Source organism: Nematolebias whitei, chromosome 10, assembly GCF_014905685.2.
Source record: "Nematolebias whitei isolate Nwh7 chromosome 10, NemWhi1, whole genome shotgun sequence".
Classification (NCBI taxonomy): domain Eukaryota; kingdom Metazoa; phylum Chordata; class Actinopteri; order Cyprinodontiformes; family Rivulidae; genus Nematolebias; species Nematolebias whitei.
Window position 1 is genome coordinate 32,575,316 of NC_056507.1, and position 20,892 is coordinate 32,596,207.

At 41.5% G+C, this 20,892-nt stretch overlaps 1 protein-coding gene across 1 annotated transcript in view; it reads left to right on the forward strand.

The window, feature by feature from the left end:
- Positions 1-9,338: 9,338 nt before the first annotated feature.
- plekha5 (pleckstrin homology domain containing, family A member 5) overlaps positions 9,339-20,892 on the forward strand; it is a 121,142-nt gene continuing 109,588 nt past the window's right edge. The window contains exons 1-3 of the mRNA XM_037683614.1: positions 9,339-9,437; positions 9,549-9,625; positions 15,505-15,562. Of these exons, the coding sequence (XP_037539542.1) occupies positions 9,346-9,437; positions 9,549-9,625; positions 15,505-15,562 (227 nt within the window). The 5' untranslated portion in view covers positions 9,339-9,345. The remainder of the gene's footprint in view (positions 9,438-9,548; positions 9,626-15,504; positions 15,563-20,892) is intronic.

The window sequence follows — 20,892 nt, forward strand, 5'->3', positions numbered from 1 at the left end:
TATATATTCAATTAGTAACATTATCTAAGGAAGCAGCAGATTGTGTTGAATCTTCACTTTCTTGGTCTTCCATCCTGAGCAAGCACAATGGCAACAGTGGAAAGGAAAAAAACTCCCTTTTAAGGAAGAAACCTCCAGCAGAACCAGGCTCAGGACGAGCGAACATCTGCTTCGACTGGCTGGGTTTGAGAGGACAGGAAGGAGAGACAAGCACATGGCAGGTTGTGTATACTTTCTATAGGAGGAAAGGCAAAAAACACGTCAAGATAGAGACTGTAATTACAAATATGAACAGGTATTAGTAGAGCAAGTAAAGACAGCAGCAGAGTGAGGAAATGTGGTCAGTTTGTCCTCCAGCAGTCTAAGCCTATAGCAGCATAACTAAGGGATAGCTCAGGAAACCCAAGCCAACCCTAACTATAGGATTTATCAAAAAGGAAAGTCTTAGGCCCAGTCTTAAAACTAGATAATGTGTCAGCCTCATGGACAGAAACTGGAAGTTGGTTCCACAAGAGAGGAGCCTGATAACTGAAAGATCTTCCTCCCATTCTGCTTTTGGAAACTCTAGAAACCACAAGTAAACCTGAAGTCTGAGAGCCAAGTGCTCTGTTAGGAAAATATGGAACTGTAAGATATGTAATATAACATGGAGCTAGGTTGTTGAGAGCTTTGTAGGTTAGAAGTAATGACTTATATTCTGAATTTGACAAGAAGCCAATGGAGAGAAGCTAAAACTGGAGAAATATGAGCTCTCCTTCACAATATAATTATGGACATACTGACCACATTCCCTTACTTTATGTTGTCTTAACTCTCCCTATACATTGTTACTGCTGTCATTAACACTTGATTGTCTTCTTGTTGAAACTACAGTTCTGCTGTGTCTCCTTCCTGTCCTCTCAAACCCCAGCTGGCTGAGGAGGGCTGCCATCTCAAGCCTGGTTGTGCAGGTTTCTTCCTTTTAAAAGCCCCCCCCCCCCCCCCCCACTGTCATCTTCATGCTGCTCAAGATAGAGGATTGCAATAAAATAAAATAAAATACTGATGCCTGGTTGCTTTCTTAGACAACTTTTATGATGTACATGTACTATATGTGAATATATTATAACAGGAATGAACTGACTATACTTGAATTTGAAACTGAATCTGAGTTGTATTTATGATTTGTTTTTGTTTTATTTTCAATTCAAATTCAGAAATATTTTATTAATCCCAATGGGAAATTAAGTGTTGTCGTAGCTCATCATCCTAGTTTCATTCAAGAGTTGTTAGATGCTGATAGCTGTGAGCAGGAAGGATCTCCTTCAGCAAATCCGAAGAATCTGGCTACAGATACTGATCCGTCCACCTGGATCCAGCTTGCTGTCAGATCCGGCGGGCCTCTCGGTCCTCCTGGGCAGCAGGACTGCCTGAATGCTGGGCAGAATTCCTCCCTGAGCGATGGTCACTCCTCCCAGCAGTCTGCCAAGCTCCTCGTCGCCATGGACAGACAGCTGAAGGTGCCAGGGTATGATCCCGGTTTTCCCGTTGTCAGAGCCGAGTTTCCGACCAGCTCCAGGATCTCAGTGGTCAGGTACTCGAGCATCGCCACCAGGTTGATGGGAATTCCTCCACGGTGCCTCCTTTTCAACTCATTTGGTATTTGGGGCTGTAGCTGAAATATTATTGAGCTTTTGAAAAATGAATCAGCTGCTCCTGGTTGTTTAAAAAAACACCTTGTTACCATGGTTACGCATCACAACAAATGCTCAAAAGTAAAAAGTTTTCCGTAAAAATCCTTCCAGCTGCACAGCATCCGATACCAGAGGAAATAATCATCTGAAAAAAGTGATTTACAACCAGGAAAAAAGAGGAATTAAAATGTTCAAAAGCAATAACTCAGAATGAACAGAGCTGCTCCAACATGCAGCCACCCCGAGCGGCGCAGTTCTACAACAGAATTACTCATTTGTTGTTTTGTATAGTTCCCTGAGCTTACTTTTGTTGTAAATTAGCATATTGTAAACTATTTGTTCTATGTATTAATACAAAGGAACAAACTAAAAAACGCCAACATGCGGTATTCTTGCACTGATAATATAAAAATAAACATGGAAAGTTCAAGTTTTGGGAGAATTCTGCAAAGGACATTGAAAAAAGCATCAAAAGTACAGCTGTAAGATTAATCACACACACACACAAGAATCAACACGAGGAAGTAGACAAAAGGAATGACTAATTTTATGTAGAAATTCAGGATTGCACAATAACTTCTTTTGTCTGAGTTAAAAGCTCAGGCTCAACTGTGACGGCTCGAGAAATTACCCCAGAAAGTAAAGGCGTGCATTAACAAACCAAGCTTTTATCTCGGGCTATTAAGAAACTTAGTGAGGCAGGAAAGACACTTTGATCATCAGAATCGTTGTGATTGTCTCGGTGTCTGCACGACCTTGAATTTTAAAAACTGCAGGCCAAAAATAGCTTCGAGCAGAGCAGATGTTCATGCATAAATACATGTTTTGTTGTGATGTCACACTTTTGCACCTTTATTCTGAAAGGTTTACTTTGTACTTTAAAGGTTACTCCAGCAGAAGTGAACGGGGTGAACTTTGTTCACATGCCCTTTTAAGACCTAAGATTACACAGAGGTACTAGGATAAAGCTTAGATGTCTTTTTATTTTATTACGTTTTTACCCGCGTCTGTGCCTGCCTGGTCAGTTGTCTGTTGGTTAGCAAAATATGTCATGAACTACTAGATTTTTATGAAACCTTTAGAAAAGAATCGACATCTACAACTGATTAATGTTTTGAGTCAATCCCATTCAAAGTGATCTGAAGGAGCACAAAAATAATGGCAGGTCCGTCAATTTCACGCACGCTGAGCACAGATTTGATGTGGTAGTAGCTGACAGTCATGGGACAGCACATGACGTAATCCAAGGTTTGACCAAAATGGCTATAGCTCTGTCATTTCTCAGCATGAGATGATGTTTGTTTAAAACTCTAGCACTAAAGGCAAGAAGAAAGAGGCATTATTTTAAGAAATTCTACTTCTTTACTTGTACAGATTTTAGTGAAAGTAGTTTTAAGAACATATATTTTTCGTACTATAAGGCGCACTTAAAATCCTTGAATTTTTCTCAAAAATCGACAGTGAGCCGTATAATCCGGTGCGCCTTGTGTATTAATTCTGGTTAAACCCAGACACTGAAGATGAAGAATTTGATGGATTTGTGGAAGTGAAAAAGTGACCGTTTTGTGTTTTATGTGTTGCAACTGAACAATGTTGAGAGTTACTGTGAATGAGTTGAATAAAGTTTGACTTATCTCACTGTTTGGTTTCGCTTAATGCGCCTTATAGTCCAAAAAATATGGTATTATGTTTAGTTTTTTTTTGTTTTTTGGGGAAGAAGAAGAGTTAGGCTTCAGTTTGGACATTCAGTCAAACATAACATTTGGAGTTTGGGCCACCACTTTGTTGGAGAGCCCTACTATTAATGCTAAAGAGTAATTCCTAACCCAAAGCCTTTTTCAGTGTCGTTCACATAACCTCACTGCCCGGAGAAGACACTAGTCATGACCTGCTAAAAACATGCTTTTCTTTCCCATCAGACACAGGATGTTTGTATCAACAGGGGAGGAGAGCACGCTGAGACATCCTGAATCCTACAAACCCCAACAGATGTTGTGGCTTCACTCTCATAAACAGTTGCATCAGCTTCTGTGGTAAAAATATAAATAAATAACGTGGAAGACAAGATTTCTATGGTTCTCTTCCTTTAATCACACCGACTTTTAAATTGCTCTCTCTCTTTTCTTTTTTACAGAGCTCATATAATTGTGATTTCCAAACACCACTTAATACCAGCACTCGAGGTAATCTTCAATGAACCGATCTATAATACGCTACTTAAGCACAAGCACCCTTCAGGGTGACGGTGCACTCATGAAGATGAAACCAGGAGGAGTCGCACATCAAAAGTTGTGATGTCAGCGTTGAGCTTTAACAAGCACTGCATGTTGCACACCAATGTCAGGTTATTTATGAGCTAAAAGCTAAGTGGAGTTTAGGCCCTTGATCAATGTTAAGTGGCCCTTCATCTGAAATAAAAATATGCCTCATTAATTAGATGACACAGCAGGATGTTTTGAGTAAACGCTACCATCTACAATCTGCACACATCCACTCTTGTTATGTGCAGATAATTTAGTGTCTGGTGTATTTACAGTAGACTTTTGTAGCGCTCGCTATGTGCAGAGAGCAATTAATAAAAGGGCTTATGGAGCAGAGAGGGCTGAATGGAGGCGGGCTCATTTCATTATGTAAACGCAGAGGTCCCTGTGTAAACCAATCACGCTGAAGGTCCGAGTGTCTCGTCGTTTAGATACGCAGAAGGAGCTCTACTCATTCCTTACAAATGTAACGTTATTTATTCGGTTTAATAACACATGAGAAAAAAATTGTATACTTGAAAAGGAAAACATTTAAACTGCATTTCAATGTATGCGGTGGGTCCAGTCAGTGAGGTCATCTCTGTGGGAAGCAGTGGGCTGTTCAGGGGTTGGATTATTGTCAGCTGTGACTAACAGGGATTCAGAGAAGCATGCTTAATGATTCAAGGGTTGACTGGAAGAACTACAACTCCCTGTAGTGATTTTTTCCCCCCACAACGTTTAAAATCCTACAGACCTATTCCAATCATTTGAATGAATTAGGCGTCGTATGACTTTTCCAGATTTGCCCATTAACCCTGTTTGCTGACTTGACTGGCCCTAATGGCTGTCCTAGTTTGTGGTTTGTGCATGCCGGTCAAATGATACTGTGCGCTGAAAAAGGAGAAGCACACATGATGTCATAATCACATCCCTGGGCAATGCAGAAAAGAACATAAATGAATACTTCAGCTCTTTTGAAGGGGAGGACTGTGGAACGATTATTAATAATTAATATCTTACCTGTTGAGGATAGCACTTTGAACAACCTTCAGTTGGAGAATGAGAATTTATTTCTAACCAAACTGACAGCTAGTATGAAGGGGACTGAGACCAAAGTAGAAATTTAAACTTGAAGTGGCCCAGGTGTTACCAGTAGTATTGGCTGCTCCTGCTGCTATTTGCACCAGAAAATAATCATAATTCATTCAACCTTTATATATACATTAGTCTCATAATCCATGCGAGTATCCATGTCATGCAAAACTGAAGGTAGTGTAAAGGTTTACAAAACATCAGATGCTTAAACAACAATAAAATGACTATAATTAGTTAAGATGACAGTGATCCATTTTGGTCTTTGCACTAGCTATTAGTTCATCAATCCAGTCAGAATTAAAGGCCAAGCAGTCCTTGAAGGAATGCATATTGCCCGCCGCCTTTCATTCCAAAGTTTTAATCTAAAATCATCTGATCTTAGCGACAGAGTTGAAGCCGTTTTGGTCAAACCTTCAAATAATGTTATGCATGATCTGCTGCTGCAAGATGTGTTAGCTATCAGAATATGCACTGAGGATTACTCTCAACTACTATCACATCGTACTTTAGCTTGATATTTGTAAATATAACGTTACAGTAGTCCCTCGTTTATCGCGGGGGATCCGTACGCTGAAGCTCCGTGATAGATGAAAAACCACGGAGTAGGAAACAAGCAGTAAGTAGTCATTTATTTTAGTATTTTTTTAATATATATATATAAGTATTAAGGCATTTTAAACCCTTCCCCCACTCTTGCAATATTCTGAACAATGTTTCTAAACTCTACGTAAATACTCTAAAAGAGCACAGAATGTCATGATTTTTCTCTCTGCCTCTGCTGCTCTCAGACAGCTGCAGGCGTTCTTGGCCACGCCCACTTCTCCACTCTACACGGAGAACAGCTGATCAGCTGTTCAGCTGCAGGAGGAAGTTTATCCAGCAGTAAGGGCTGCACACAGGCGCAGGAGGCGCTAAATAATTTATTTTAAATAAAAATGTCATGCCAATCGTGCGGCTCATCCATCAATCAGCCAATTGTGTGTCATGTCCAATCTTGTTTTGAAAAACCGTGGTAGAGCGAGCCCGCGAAAAACAACCGCGAAGTAGCGAGGGACTACTGTATATCAAATCCTGTGTTGGCTAATGATGACTAGTAGTGGCCATCTTGAAATGGAGTGACTCTCAAAGTAAATGAGCCATAAAGCTACATCCTGCCATAACTTTCTGAGAATTTTATTAAAATTCGTCCTCTTGTTTGTGATATATTTTACTAACATGTAGGCAAACGAACACACACAGACATGGACTAAAACATTATCACACTTTTGCCTTTGGTGGTGGGCTATAATTAAACTGATTCTACCTTCAACAAGTAAGATATTAATTATTCAGAACTTTTTCACAGAACCCCACTTAAAATATTTGCAGTGTTGCTTTAAAGGTGCACTCCAGTGATTGTTTGAGTCTCACGTGGGTTGACTTTACACTGAATCTGGTTGAATGAAACTCAGCTGAAACCATACTGAGCAAAGCTACATCAATTTAATCCTAGAAAAAGTAATTATCTCTCCCATTCATCATCACAGCGCTCTGCTCAGCCTGAAGGGCGGCGAAAACTTGTGATCTCAGCGAGGGAGAGATCTGCACAGATGCTTGGAGACTCCAGTCTGAAGAGGAGACCCCTCCTCTCACTTTGCACAGACAGAAATAAGGTTACTCCTGAGCTGGCACCAGAACAAAGCTCTCCAACAGCTGCTTGATAATGTGTAACCATTCATTACATTGTGTCTCATGTCTCAAGTCTGGTCTTTGTCGCTGACTGGAGAATCCACCTCTTTACTTAGCATGAAGTTATTACGTAAGAAAAAATTGCACAATCTGAACTCCACGTACAACGCTGTTTGTTAAAGGTTACTTCATGCGTATGCAGAACCTGGATCTCATTTGTGACATCATTTATCGTTTCAAGTGGCTGCTTGTATTAAGTTATTGAGGTAGTTGTGTTTATTTTATGTTTTCCCTAAAACTAAAAAATCAGTTTTGTATGTGTTTGTGTGCAACAGGAAGCCATTTCTGTGAAGTCAGCTGTGCTGTATCACATTATGACCAGAGGTTTACCAAAGTAAAACATGTGATGCATCCCAGAGAACTCAGTTCATCATTTTTGCTCTTCGTTTTCTTTCGTTTTCTGAACTGGATGCCGTTAAAACATACTTTATACCTCCTTCAGAAGGATAAACACAGCTTCTCGCTTTCATTTAGGCTCCCACTTCGGCTAAATGGTTTTAGGTTGTTTGAGAAGGGATGGTAAGCTGCCGTGCGGCAATGCGAGCTGCATTTGAGAGTTAGGCTGTTTGAGGAAGTTTCATTTTTGTTTTAGCTCTATTAGACAGTAAGGGAAGTATTTTGTTATTCATTTGAAACATCGCAAATAAATAATCAAAAGGGGCACATAAAGTTCAGCTTGTTCCATCTTCTGGATCATTGTCCGATTACCTAAGAAAAACAACAAAACAAGCAGTTGCTTTGTGTGTGACGTAAACAACAACATGGTGGAATATAACGGTGCAGTAGGATGAATTTGAATGAATAAGTATTTCAAGGTAGTAATATAAGCTAAAATGCACGATACATATTGAACATAATTAACATATACTACACAGGTTGTGTGACAGGTTATTGAACAGGTAGAGACATTGAGGTTGAATTATGATGGTAAGGTAGATACAAAGTACATAGATATTGTATCATACATGATGCAGCCTAGTATCAGCCTAGATACAGCCACATAGAGCAGCAGCAATAAACAATAAACATATTAGCAGTCACAAACTAATATTAGTCATATTAGTTGTCACAGATGTGGCTTGGTGCAATGTTATTGCCAGTTGCTCAGAGTTATGAATCGAGAGTTGAGTAATCTGACAGCTTGTGAATAATAACTGTCCTTTGGTGTTTTTGTAGTGATGGCAGACTCTTGTATCATCTGCCTGAAGGTATTAGACAGAAGAGTCCTCGTGCTGGGTGGGTGTGGTCCTTAATGATGCTGCGTGCTTTATGCAGACAACAGATGTCCTGGATGGTGTGGAGACTGCTACCAGTGATGTCCTCTGCTGTTTGCACCACCCTCTGTAGAGCTTTCCGGCTCTGACTGGTGCAGTTCTCATACCACCCTGTGATGCAGCCTGTCAGCAGGCTCGTAATGGTGCACCTATAAAAGTTAGTGAGGATGCTGATGTTTGTACCAAACTTCTTTAGTCTTCTTAGGAAGTAGAGTCTTTGTTGGGCTTTCTTGACCACAGTGTTTGTCTGTAAAGTCCAGGACAGATCCTCAGTAATGTGAACGCCGATGGACTTGAAGCTGCTGACCTGCTCCACCTCAGCGTTGTTTATGTTGATGGTGGAGTGCTGGCCTCCACGCTGTTTCCTGAAGTCCACTATCATCTCCTTTGTTTTGCTGACATTTAGAGAGAGGTTATTTTCCTGATACCAGCTGGGCAATGACTTCACCTCGTTTCTGTAGGCACTCTTGTCATTGTTGGTGAGGAGGCCCAAGATGGTGGTGTCATCAGCATACAGAGCTGTGCTTGGCGGTACAGTCATGTGTAAATAGTGAGTACAGGAGTGGACTGAGGACACAGCCCTGAGGTGTACCGGTGCTGAGGACTAGTGTGGAGGAGAGTTGACTGCCGACTCTCACTGCCTGTTGTCTGTTGGTGAGGAAGTCCAGTATCCAGCAGCAGATGGACTTCTCCAGGCCCAATGTGGTGAACTTGGAAACCAGCTTGGAGGGGATTATGGTGTTGAATGGTGAGCTGTAGTCACTGAAGAGCATCACACAGGTGTCCTTCTCCAGATGGCTGAGGGAGGTGTGAACTGCTAAAGCAATAGCATCATCTGTAGACCTGTTTGCTCTGTATGCGATCTGTAGGGGGTCCAGGGTGTCAGGGAGGGAGGCACAGATGTGAGTAGTATATACTGTCTGCGGGAAAAAGGGCAAACAAAAGTAGCAGAAGGCTAGTTACAGGCTTGAAGTAGCATAATAAGTAGACACAAATATTCCTTCAGCAACTGAGGAGTTTTCAAGGCATTTCTCTGGGGAAAATAATAAAAATGAAGGTTAATAGTTTCAGAATTATAAACATGACAAAAAAAGCAGAAGTCATAGCACCTCTTGAATGAGCTGAACGTTTTGCTAAGATAGCACAGCACGTGTAGTGTTTATTTGACAACAACCACATGAAAACCTGTGAGTGTGAAGGGCAGCAGCTCACCTGTGAGTCAACACCAGGGGCTGCTCCAGCCTCCTCTCACCAGCTGCCGTTGCCAAGGTTTCCGTGTACGCGCTGCCTGCGCGAGCGGAGCCGCGCCACTGTCATACATTAGTGCCAGACATGGCGGCGGAGCTACAACCCGAGTGGATTTCTGCTCTCCCGTCTTCCTGGAGTTATGGGGTTACTCGGGACGGACGGGTCTTCTTCCTCAAGTAAATATTCCGTCTGAACGACGCACTTTCAGTCCGTGTAGTCGTCTGAGCTCGGAACAAAGTCAGCTTTGTGTACGCTTCTAAAATATCCCCTCCTCTGTGTCTCAACAGCGAAGAAGCCAAGAGCACAACCTGGCTGCATCCAGTGCGCGGGGAGGCAGTTCTAACCGGACACAGACAAACTCCAGGTAAAATGTCCCTCAGCTGCCAAGTTGCTGTCTTCAGCCTGTCTCAGTCACGTCCGCCGCCGTCATGTGTCGTCGTCCCTGCTGCTGTAAAACCCGACTCCCCCCGCGCCGAACGACGACGGGAGCTCTGACATTCCCGCCGTCTATTTTGGCTGCGCTCGTGCTGTGAAAAGTGACCCCTCTCGTGCCCACCTCCCGCTCTGCCCGCCCGGGCTCGTGCCACTTCCCCGCGAGCCTCCTCCTCCTGCTTGGAGCGGGTCAAACGGTGAAGTTGACGCTAGCTAACGTAACTGGAGAATTTGGACAAGCTCGACGGCGTTCACGGACAACAGACGTCGAGCAGTCGCTTTGGTGTTGGCGTGAATAAACTTCCTCGCCGTGTGGTGGTCGGCTCTGTCGCGTTTTGTGCACGATATTCGCTCAGCGGTTGATTAAAACGAGCTAGCCGCGCAGCCCTGGTGTAGTAAACACCGCCTGTGCTGCTGGCTGTGCTAAGGTTAGCTGCAAAATGTCCAGAGTGCCGCATTCCTGTCAACAAGCAGCGGGGTTCGTGCTGAAATTAGCCCCCGCAGCGCATTATGCTGCGAATGTCGCCATGCAATTCAGCTTCAGTTCAGTTTGTTTCCGTGCAGGGACGTAATATATTCAGCTGCAGTCGCCTGTAAACTTCAGCCTGCAAGCATCATCAATGTCACCGAGGACCTGCACCACCTGAAGCTGCAGCTGCGTTTACTGTCTGCACTGAAGGCGTTTTGAACAAGTGCGTTTTACTGAAGGAGACACTGGAAAACGGTTCGTGTGGCAGGAAAAAACATTTAATGACGAGTAACTTCAAGGAGTCTGGAAGGAAATCATGAAGTGCTTTAGAATGATTTGGGGCATTTTGCAGGTTTAAAGCGAGTGACAAGACAATATCAAAGCAGGAATGGTTGAACTCTTAAAGGCCTCTTTGTGTGCATATCTTTATTTGGCATTTTCTACAAAATATGCGTTAAAGTTAAACAGATCTTTAATGAAAGCTGGCTTAATAACTTCTGCAGGGCTGGCTCTTAAAAAAACACAATTTCAATCATCCATCCATTATACACACTTCTTCCTTTTCGGGTCACTGGGGTCATTGGTGTCCATACCAGCCATCACTGTGGGAGAGCCGGGGACACCTGGACAGGTCTCCAGTCCATCACTGGGACACATAGAGACAAATGAGACAAACAACCATTCACTCTCTCACTCACACTTAGAGACAATTAGAGTTACCAATCAGTCGAACATGCATGTTTTTGGTCTATGGGAGGAAACTGGAGTACCCAATATCTTTTTTTTTTTATTCTTATAGTGTCAGTTTATGATATCCAGAGGTCATCTTTTTAGTATGACTTCTTTTAAAAATCAATATAAGTCTCACGTGGCAGCACAACTCTTTTTCGGCTTCATCCCAGTTAAAATGGTTTCTGAATTCAAACAAATTGGGATTTTGTGAATGGGAATTGGAAAACGCGCAAGGTTTGCTGCGAGCGCGCAACCTGCAAGGTCGGGAAATATTTTTGAAGAGAGAAATTGTGTTGTTTGGTAGACCAGCTGACTCTGTGACATCATTGTTATCTTTCATCTCTGTCAGCTCAGCCAGCATTTCACAATAATTGCAGCTGTTGCTGTGAACTTGTCATTCAAAGCACAGTTTTGCTCATTTAAGTTTTCAAACAAATTAGCTGTGTTGCCCTCTGTTGTCAGAGTCTAGTGTTGTACGAGGCAGATTTATCTCCTAGATCAGTCATCGTAAGAACAAACACTTGAATATTTCTTATGTAACAAGCAACACAGGAAGAAGTATCATGGTGTGGCAAACTAATTGCTCGACCCTGCGCTTCCTGTGGTGTGCCTAGTTTAAATTTAGCCTGAAATATAAAAAAACTAGATTAGTTTCCCAGAGCTCACTAAGTAGGACTGAAACTTAGTAGGATTCTATAATAAGTAATTAATATAATTTTACTTTTTTTCCCCAAGAAAGCCAGCTGAATGTCCTTCGACTGCAGCTTTTTAGTGACGTTATGTTTTATTTGTCCACAGCTGGTGAGACAAAACAAGAATTTCATCTTAAAATGCATGTTATATTTTTCTCATTTGTCGTAGACTCTTAAAACAGACAGATAACTTGATGTTGAAAAGAATAATATGCAGCGACCCACATCTTGAAATAGTTTAATTTTAGAACTTGCAGGGCAGTAAAGTATGGTCCTTTTATTTTCTGTGACTTAAAAGCTGCAAATGTTCAAAAACTGCTATGATGGAAGCAGCAGACTTGAATATATATATATATATATATATATATATATATATATATATATATATAACTTTCTATCTTTGAATATTGAAACTTAGTCATTTCTTAGTAGCTTACGTAGTTAAATTTTAATTTTTTGTGTAAAGTACATACCTGTGTATTTTCCTGTGGTGAACTGTCAGCAGAGATTTAATAGGGGTGCACCGATTGCAGTTTTCTGGCCGATCACCGATTTCTAAAAAGTCTGACGTGCCGATAACGATTTAGTTTTATAAGCGACACTGTCAGGAGTTACAAGGTGCACCTTCAAATTTCCAATATTATTTTATTGAAAAACATGCCCTTAAACAACATCCAAGAAACAATACTAACATGTTTTAACTGGCCATGAGGTAGTGCTCTGAAATATAAATGAAGTTCAGACAATTGTTAAAACAAAACAAAAAATCGTTTCTCATGCATCGGCTGATTTCCCTAAATTAAGGAAATCAGGGCCGATTTATCGGTGCACCCCTACCTTGAAGGTCTCGTGGAAAAAATTCAGCCATGCATTTATTTTTGTCTGTTTTTATTCATCGTACATGATGGTTTCTGACAAAGCCTAATCATTTTTCTATATATATTTATTTGTCAGATTAAAAAAAATAGTACGTCACAGTGACACTACTCTCTAGTGTTCCTTGGGGGAAAAATCAACTCTATAGAAAATCCATTATAAATGCACTTTTTGATCCCATAATTACCATAACTTAAAATAATGTATTTCTTTCTGATACGGGTTTTAAATTTTACATCTGTCTTTACTTTTTATTTTTATATTAGCTCACTCAATGTCGCTTAAGCTTTTACATTTGAGAGTCTTTAAAAATATTACTGGGACAAGCTGAAAGAGGTACGTCTTGGCTGGACGTTGCCGTTGAGTTCTGTTCTCGTCTCCAAAAATTGTTTTAGTTCGATGGAAAGAGCAAAAACACACTTGCAAGGTGCCCAAGCAAACATTTAGTACATAGAAGCAGTTCCACATGCATGTAGGCTGCAGAATCACGGCTGACTCCCTGTTGACTTGACTGAAATCAGGACGTCAGGAGTGCATGAAGCGTGCTGCAGCAGCAGGTAGTCTTTCCAGTTTAGTAAAAACAAAAAACAAAACAGAAACTGGTGTTGTGCAGGAGTAGAGTTTTAGAAGAAAAAAAAAAAAATCCCTAAAAAAATATAGAGCTGCTGCCTCTCAGCGAGCAGGTTGCCCCGGTTCAGATCCTGGTCCGAGAGCCTTTCTGGGTGGAGTTTGCATGTTCTCTCCGTGCATGTGTGAGTTTTCTCCAGGTACTCCAGTTTCCTCCCACAGACCAAAAACATGCATGAGCATGCAAAAACATGCTGATTGGTAACTAAATTGTCTCTAGGTGTGAGTGAGAGAGTGAATGGTTGTTTGTCTCGATGTGTCCCTGTGATGGACTGGAGACCTGTCCAGAGTGTCCCCGGCTCTCGCACAGTGACAGATGGATATGGGCACCAGTGACCCCCGTGACCTGAAAAAGGAAGAAGTGGGTAAAGATGATGGATGAATGGATGGATAATAAAAATTATTTTAAAAAACCGTCCTTGTCAGATCACCTCACATGTGTCACACAGCCCAAAATATCTTGAACTGGAATAAAAAAATAAAAAAAAAAGCCCAAAAGTCCTTTTTGGTCGTACTAATCCTCACAAAGCAACTGGCCCAAACAGCATCCCCGGGAAGTTGCTGAAAGAATGTGTCGTTCAGCTCTGCAAAGTACTGGCCGACATCTTTCCTCCCCCACCCTGGCAACAGTTCCCACCTGACTGAAGACTGCCACCATCATCCCAGTCCCAAAGAGCTCTACAGTAACTGGTCTGAATGACTCTCACCCCGATAGTCACTAAATGCTTTGAAAAACTGGTCATGACTCACATCAAAACAACCATCAACATCAATGAGGACCCTCACCAGTATGCATACTATGAGGACCAATCAACAGAAAACACCGTCTCCTCTGTGGTCCACACTGCTCTCACCCACCTGGAGCAAGACTCCTACGTCCGTATGCTCTTTGTGGACTTCACATCTTCCTTCAACACCATGATCCCCCAAACCCTGATGGACAAACTATTCACACGAGGACTAAGCCCCTCCATTTGTAACTGGGTCCTAGACTTTTTAACAAACAGACCACAGTTAGTGAGGATCCATAACTTCTCCTCCTCCACCATAACCCTCAGCTCTGGCTCCCCTCAGGGAGGTGTGTTGAGCCCTCTCCTGTTCACTGCTCATGTAGATTGTGCAGCTACTCTTCCAGGCTGTCACATTGTAAAGTTTGCAGATGATACTGTGGTGGAAGTGGTCTCCAGCTACAAGTACTTGGGGGAGCATCTGATTGACAACCTCAGCTGGAGCAACAACACCACCAGCCTGATCAAGAAAGCTCATCAGAGACTCTACTTCCTCAGGCGGCTGAGACGAGCTGGACTGGGAGGTTCAGTCCTCACCTCCTTCTACAGGTGTGCAGTGGAGAGCATCCTGTGCTCCAGCATCAACGTGTGGCATGGAGGCTGCACAGCTGCAGAAAGAAAAGCTTTGCAGAGAGTGGTGAAGGCTGCACAGAAGACTGTTGGAGTCAGTCTCCCCACCATCACAGACATCTACACCTCCAGATACAGGAAGAGGGCCACCTGCATCATGAAGGACCCCACTCACCCAGCACACACACTTTTTGCCCCACTCCCCTCAGGAAGGAGGTTGAGGAGCATTCAGTATAGAACCACTAGACTGAGGAACAGCTTCTACCCTGAGGCTGTTAGACTCATGAATCTTTAATTAGAATAATCACTGTGAAAAATCACATCATGTTGCTGCTGATCTGTTTCATGTTGCTGCTGATCTGTTTCATGTTGCTGCTGATCTGTTTCATGTTGCTGCTGATCTGTTTCATGTTGCTGTGTTCATTCGTACTTATCTGCTCACACAGACTCATGTTGGTGCTGCTGTTCGGTGTATTGTTTTTGTACTACTAGTACTTAGTGTATTCTTAGTTTTGCGTTTTTCTTAGTTCATATCTTAGATCTTATTACAGTTTTTCTGTACAATTTATACTTAAGTTGGATGTAACTGGGACCCTGTGTACATAATTTCGTTCCACCACATGCACCACATGGTGCAAATGACAAAGAAACGTGGACTTTGACTAATGGAGGAAAATGCATTTTTTTATGTTTTTTTTTTTTTTAACTGCCATGAAATAAATATTTTGTAGTTTTAAAAACTGACCTGAAATGTGGAATGGGTTTTCCACACTAAAGACCCTTAAAATGTAAAAAAAAATTAAAAAGTAATTTAAATTTGATGTTTCTACTGTATTTCAGGCGGAGATAACTAATAGATCGACTAGTTCATTGTAGCAGAAAGTATTTAAAAAGAGTGTTTGAAGCAGTTCTGTTGGGGGGTTGATTCCCCCCCCCCTCCAGAAAACCAATGGTCATTAAGCTGAATGACTTTCAAAGGGTTATTCTTTGATAAATAAATATAAAAACCCAATCATTCCCAACTATTTGTGCTCACATGCTGCTTGTTTGTCCTCAGACCTACCCACTGGATGGGAAGAGGGATTTACCTTTGAGGGAGCGCGATGCTTTATCAAGTGAGTTTAACAGCCTTCTACAAGGTCCACACCTTTGACCCCACACACATTTTAAGATGTTACATAAAAAAAGAAATCAAAGTCTTTCACTGTTGGCACACCACCTTCATGCTTTGATTGTAAACAGAAAACTGTTCGTTTCTGCTTCAGAGACGTCAGAAATATGAATTGTTTAACCGGTCTGTTGCCTCTGCAGGTTTGGACGGTGTTAGTGAATATTGAAGGGCTGTAAATGCAGAACCTTTACTCCCTTCTTCTTTGCTAGAAGCTATCACAAAAAGTTAATGATTACGCAGTAACGTACTGCTACAACCCACACTTTAAAGTGTGGGTTGTAAGCTGGGTTTATTTATCCAGTCCTAAGTTGCTTAGACCCTAACTTAATTGAACCACAGTAAACGTTTGTACATTTCTCATCACTGTTTGGGTTTAAACGTTCTGCTTGCTGTTGAGGATGATTTGTCACAAAATGCCCACACGCTGATATTTTTGTAACTTTTCTGCAGCATGGTGCTAACATCCTATGTGTACTGCGTGAACTTATATACATAACAGTGCTTGTGCTGACACAACATAAGTTGTATCAGTAACTTGTTGATTTGTGTGTCTCTTTGTGCAGAAACCTTTTCATTTTGTAGAAGCAGGCTTTACCTGCAGTGAGATTCATGCAGGGCTAATTGCTGAATGAGTATCTGCACAACAACCAACTGTTGAGCAGCATAGAAAACCTTAACTAACGATGATCTTACCTGCTGCTTTACAATTCAGGACAGTTTCTTGTTTCCTTGTGTCCACACAGTTGGGATTTGCAGTGATTTAAGTTTTCTTGACCTTCTTTGTTTTCCTGCAGCTGAAAAACCTAATGAAGCAGAGGCTTCGTGCACAAAGATGTGTGCTGCTGCTAGTTCTGCAAGCTGGGGATTTTTATATTCTGTCATTTCCCCTGGTCCAGATGGATCAATGTGGAGGGGATGCCCATATTCAGACAAAACAGCTGAGCTCACCCATGACCAGAGGGTTTCGTAGTCTTTTCAAAGCAAACTACGATAGTAGAAACAGATGCTGGAATACTCCAAGCTGCTTTGTCATTGTTGTTTGTGTCTTGGGAGGGATGAGAGGTGTTGTGTCCAAAAAAGCACCACAACTGTAAAATCATCATTAGAAATAGATGCAGCGATCCACTTTTTTCACTTACGATATGACATCGGAGGCTTAGTATCCGATCCGATACAGAAAAACAGTGCTGAATTAAATTAAAACATTAGTTTTTTTAAACGCAGAATTACAAATGTACTGATTTAGAAATGTATTGAAAACTCTGCACTAGTACAGCACACTTCAACACACCAATAGCTTCACAAGCTTGTTCAAACATGTTAAAATGACTTTAATTTGTTCAGTCAGTGCAATTATGAGTATATCATCCAATGTAAAATAAATAATAATAAAGGAGTTGACGCTGAAAATACAATAGGTTGACAACTTTTGTCAAACATTAAAAAATAACCATCAACAAACCTTTCAAATGGTTCAGGAATTCTAAATATAATGTAAAATAAATAATAAAGGAGTTGAAATAAGAGGAAACGACAATAGCTTCACTAGCTTGGTTGGCAGAAGTTTAAACCAATCGGCTCCTGTCCTCGTGCATCGGTCACATTGTCAGAGATACCGATTGGGGCCGAGATGGAGTGGAGGCAGAGCAGCCGACTCTGGACCTGAAAGTCTCAGGCTCGATCCCCAGCCATTCCCACATGTGGTGGTGTCTCTGAGCAAGACACCTAATCCCTGATTGCTCCCCGGGCGCTTACATAGCTGCCCACTGCTCCACCGGGGTGTATCCCAGGTGCGATGGGTTAAATGCAGAGAACAAATTTCGCCATTGTTTGGGAGCATACATTGATGACAACACATAGCACTTTATTTATTATAACCGATCAATATTTTTAAGATACCGATACGAATATCGGATCGGTGCATCTCTAACAATGTGGCGTGCCATTACTAGGTGATGGTAGAATAAAGAAAAAGATGGTTGTGGCGATTGCATTAATTTTTCTAATTCAATTCAAAAATACTTTATTAATCCCAGAGGGACATTAAGTGTTGTTGTAGCTCATCATCCTGGTTTCATTAGAGTTGTTATAGATGCTGATGACTGTGGGCAGGAAGGATCTCTTGTAGCAGATCTGAAGAAACTGGTTGCAGATGTTGATCTATCTACTTGGACTTGGTGGGTTTCTCTGTCTTCTTGGGCAGCAGGACCACCTGAATCTTGGTCAGAACTCCTCCCTGAGCAATGGCCACTCCTCCCAGCAGCTTGTTGAGCTTCTCGTTATTACAGAGAGCCAGCTGCAGGTGTCAGGGGATGATCCTGGTCTTCTTCTTGTCATGAGCTGCGTTTCCCACCTGCTCCAGGATCTCAGTGGTCAGGTACTCAAGCACCTCCACCAATTATTATTATGTTGTAGATGTTTAATTTAGGTTTAATTTTTATTTATAATTATTATTATTATTTTGATTTGTTGTCGCTGTTGTCCATTGTTGTCATGATTCTTTGTTGAAATCAGGTCTCTCTTGTAAATGAGTCCTCGAGGCTCAATGGGATTTACCTGTCTAAATAAAAGTTGAATGAATTAGACGGAGATGCATCCATGGCACCTCCTTTTCAACTCGTTTGTGATATGGAGCTGTAGCTGCGGGATTGTTTGAGCTTTTGAGATGTTAATCAGAGCTCTGCTCCTGATTGTAAAAAAACCCACATTGTTGTCATGGTTACGCATCATAACAAATGTCCAAAAGCAAAAAGGTTTCAGTAAAAATCCTTCCAGCTGCACAGCATCTATCAGAGGAAATAATCATCCCCCCCCAAAAAAAAGAAGTGATTTACATCCAGAAAAATTTTTTTTTTAAAGTTTTCAAAAGTAACATCTCAGAATGAAAGTAACAGAGCTGCTCCAACATGCAGCCACCTTGAGCTGGAACAAAATATTAGATTTGTCCATTTTAATAAGACTTCAAATATTTGCAAATCTATGCTCATGCACAATATCAGCTCCTTGAAGGAGTGTCCCTTTGTCCAGTGGAATATTAACTACTACTCTTGGTGACTTGAAGTGAAGGTGGGCTGACACTAGGAGAGGGAATTCAGCCAAAGCATCTACACAGTTAATGCACAGTGGTCATCCTTCATCTGTGAGAGCCCCACATAGTGTGTCATGTTAGATGGCAAATATTTCTGATGCACGCACATCTTCTTCCCATAGAAGTTTTGATTTAAAGTCTATTTTTGTTATTTGTGTTTGTGTATCATGTACAGGAATGTTTTTTCTAAGCGGAGCGACAAAGCTAATGCAATATATCCTCCATGTCCACTCAGACACTCAGATCAATTTGTGTCCCTCTTTTGTGTGAAGCACAGCATCTACCTTTTTTTTGTGTTTATCTGCCTTCCACATGCCTTTGAACTAAATATATATTTCACATTCTTGTCTTCCTCATAGCAGTCGGATACATGGAGCTAATTAAAAGAGATCACAAGCGCTGTCACACAGTCAGTACAGATCCATCGTCTGCCCTCTAAATCCAAGATTAGGAGTGAAGTGTTATTTTGCATGTTCCCCTGAGATACTCCCCCTCACACTGCATGTATAGATATTTTGTAGAAGAACCTGCCAAAATACCATAATGCCACTGAACTGATGGTATCGTGGAAGAAGGAAATTACGCCTTATTATCCCCCCTCTGAATCTCCTCTTCTTCTTGACTTTCTCGTGAAGCCTCTTCATGCGGCAGGTTGCCAGGCGGTCTGAGTGAAAGGCAGTAATTTTTTTTATTCCTCTATTTTATCGCAGCTTCTCGCTGCAAAGCAGATTTGGGGACCACATTCATTAAGTGGATCACTATGAGTCTGACTCAGTTCGGTGATGCATGCCCACTGCGTTTTTTAGCAAGAGGAAAACAATTTGATTCATGCATCTGCTGAATTTTAAACACGGCTTAAGACAAAACTGAGAGAAAAGCATTTATATTGAAGACCAGGCCAGCGAACACACCATCACCATACAATACGTTTAGAGCTCAGCAAGTGCCTATCTGTGTCTCTAACCTAAAACAAAGAACTGAGTGAGAGCTGAACTCCGAGCTCCCCACACAGAACATCATTAGGCGCGCAGCATCCTCTGTTTGTGCTCGTGCACTCACGCACTCTGTACATTTTCAAGTATGATGAAAGCTGATGCATATTTTGTGGGTGTAATGCACAAATTCAGCCTCGTGGTGATAAAGGGTTTTCCACACACCCTGCGTTTTATTTCTGACATATTTCCCCGGCTTGCTTGCTCAGTCGCTTCTTGTTTTTACTCAACAAGAGACTTAAAAATTCTAATCATGTGATCAGTAAAGTCAGAAAGATGGCTGCCGTCAGTCCAAAACAAGATCAGTGTTTTACTGTGACCACTGTGTCTTTGATGCCTTGGAGCTTTAATAATAATAATAAGGCTGTATAAAACCACTCCTGTTAATTTCATCCTGACTCATCGTCCTGACATGAGATTTGTTGACAGGTTTATGTGATAACTGTAACTTTGGTCGACCCTGGGACATTTTGAGGCTCCATGTGAGGCTGCCAATAAGAAAAGCCTCTGAGAACTTCAACACCATTAGCCTGCTGACAGCTAAATAAGCCTTTATCCCGTTTTTCAGTATCATTACTACTTTGTCATCAATTTTACATGGCGTATTGAAACACGAAGCCTGTTTAAAAAACATCAGTATATAAGTTACAAAGCAACATCAAGAATCAACAGATTTCTATTAATACATGCAGACCACTGGTTTGTCTCTGACTCTTTTTGCTTAACAAATGCTGCAAGAGGATCTGGCTTATTCACACGTTGGCTGTGTGATTTGGCTGCTGTCGTTGAGGTTACGCAGTGTGAGCATCAAGCAGCAGATTGAGCTGACGCAGGCTGTCCTATGTTGGGAGGTGCTGAAAAAGATGAGTTACAGGTTTTTGGTGTGACGGTGTGAACTGAAGGCACGGTTCATCCTGAGGTTTGACTGAAGCACAGCGAGATGTGAATGAGTAAAGATGCAAGTAGAACCTGCTGTTTTGAAAACGTGACTCAGTGCTGCTCTGGCAAAATGAGATCTGGGAGATCTTACATTTCAAGTAGTTGTTTTTTCATTTTTATTACAAGAAAACTCTAATCTGTGTGTTTATGTTTTGCTGAAGGGCTTGGAGACATGAAAATGTGTTTATTGGGATCCTGCAGTGAAAAAAAAAGTCAGATTAATTTCAGTGGGAGTGTCTGTCTTAATGCTATCAA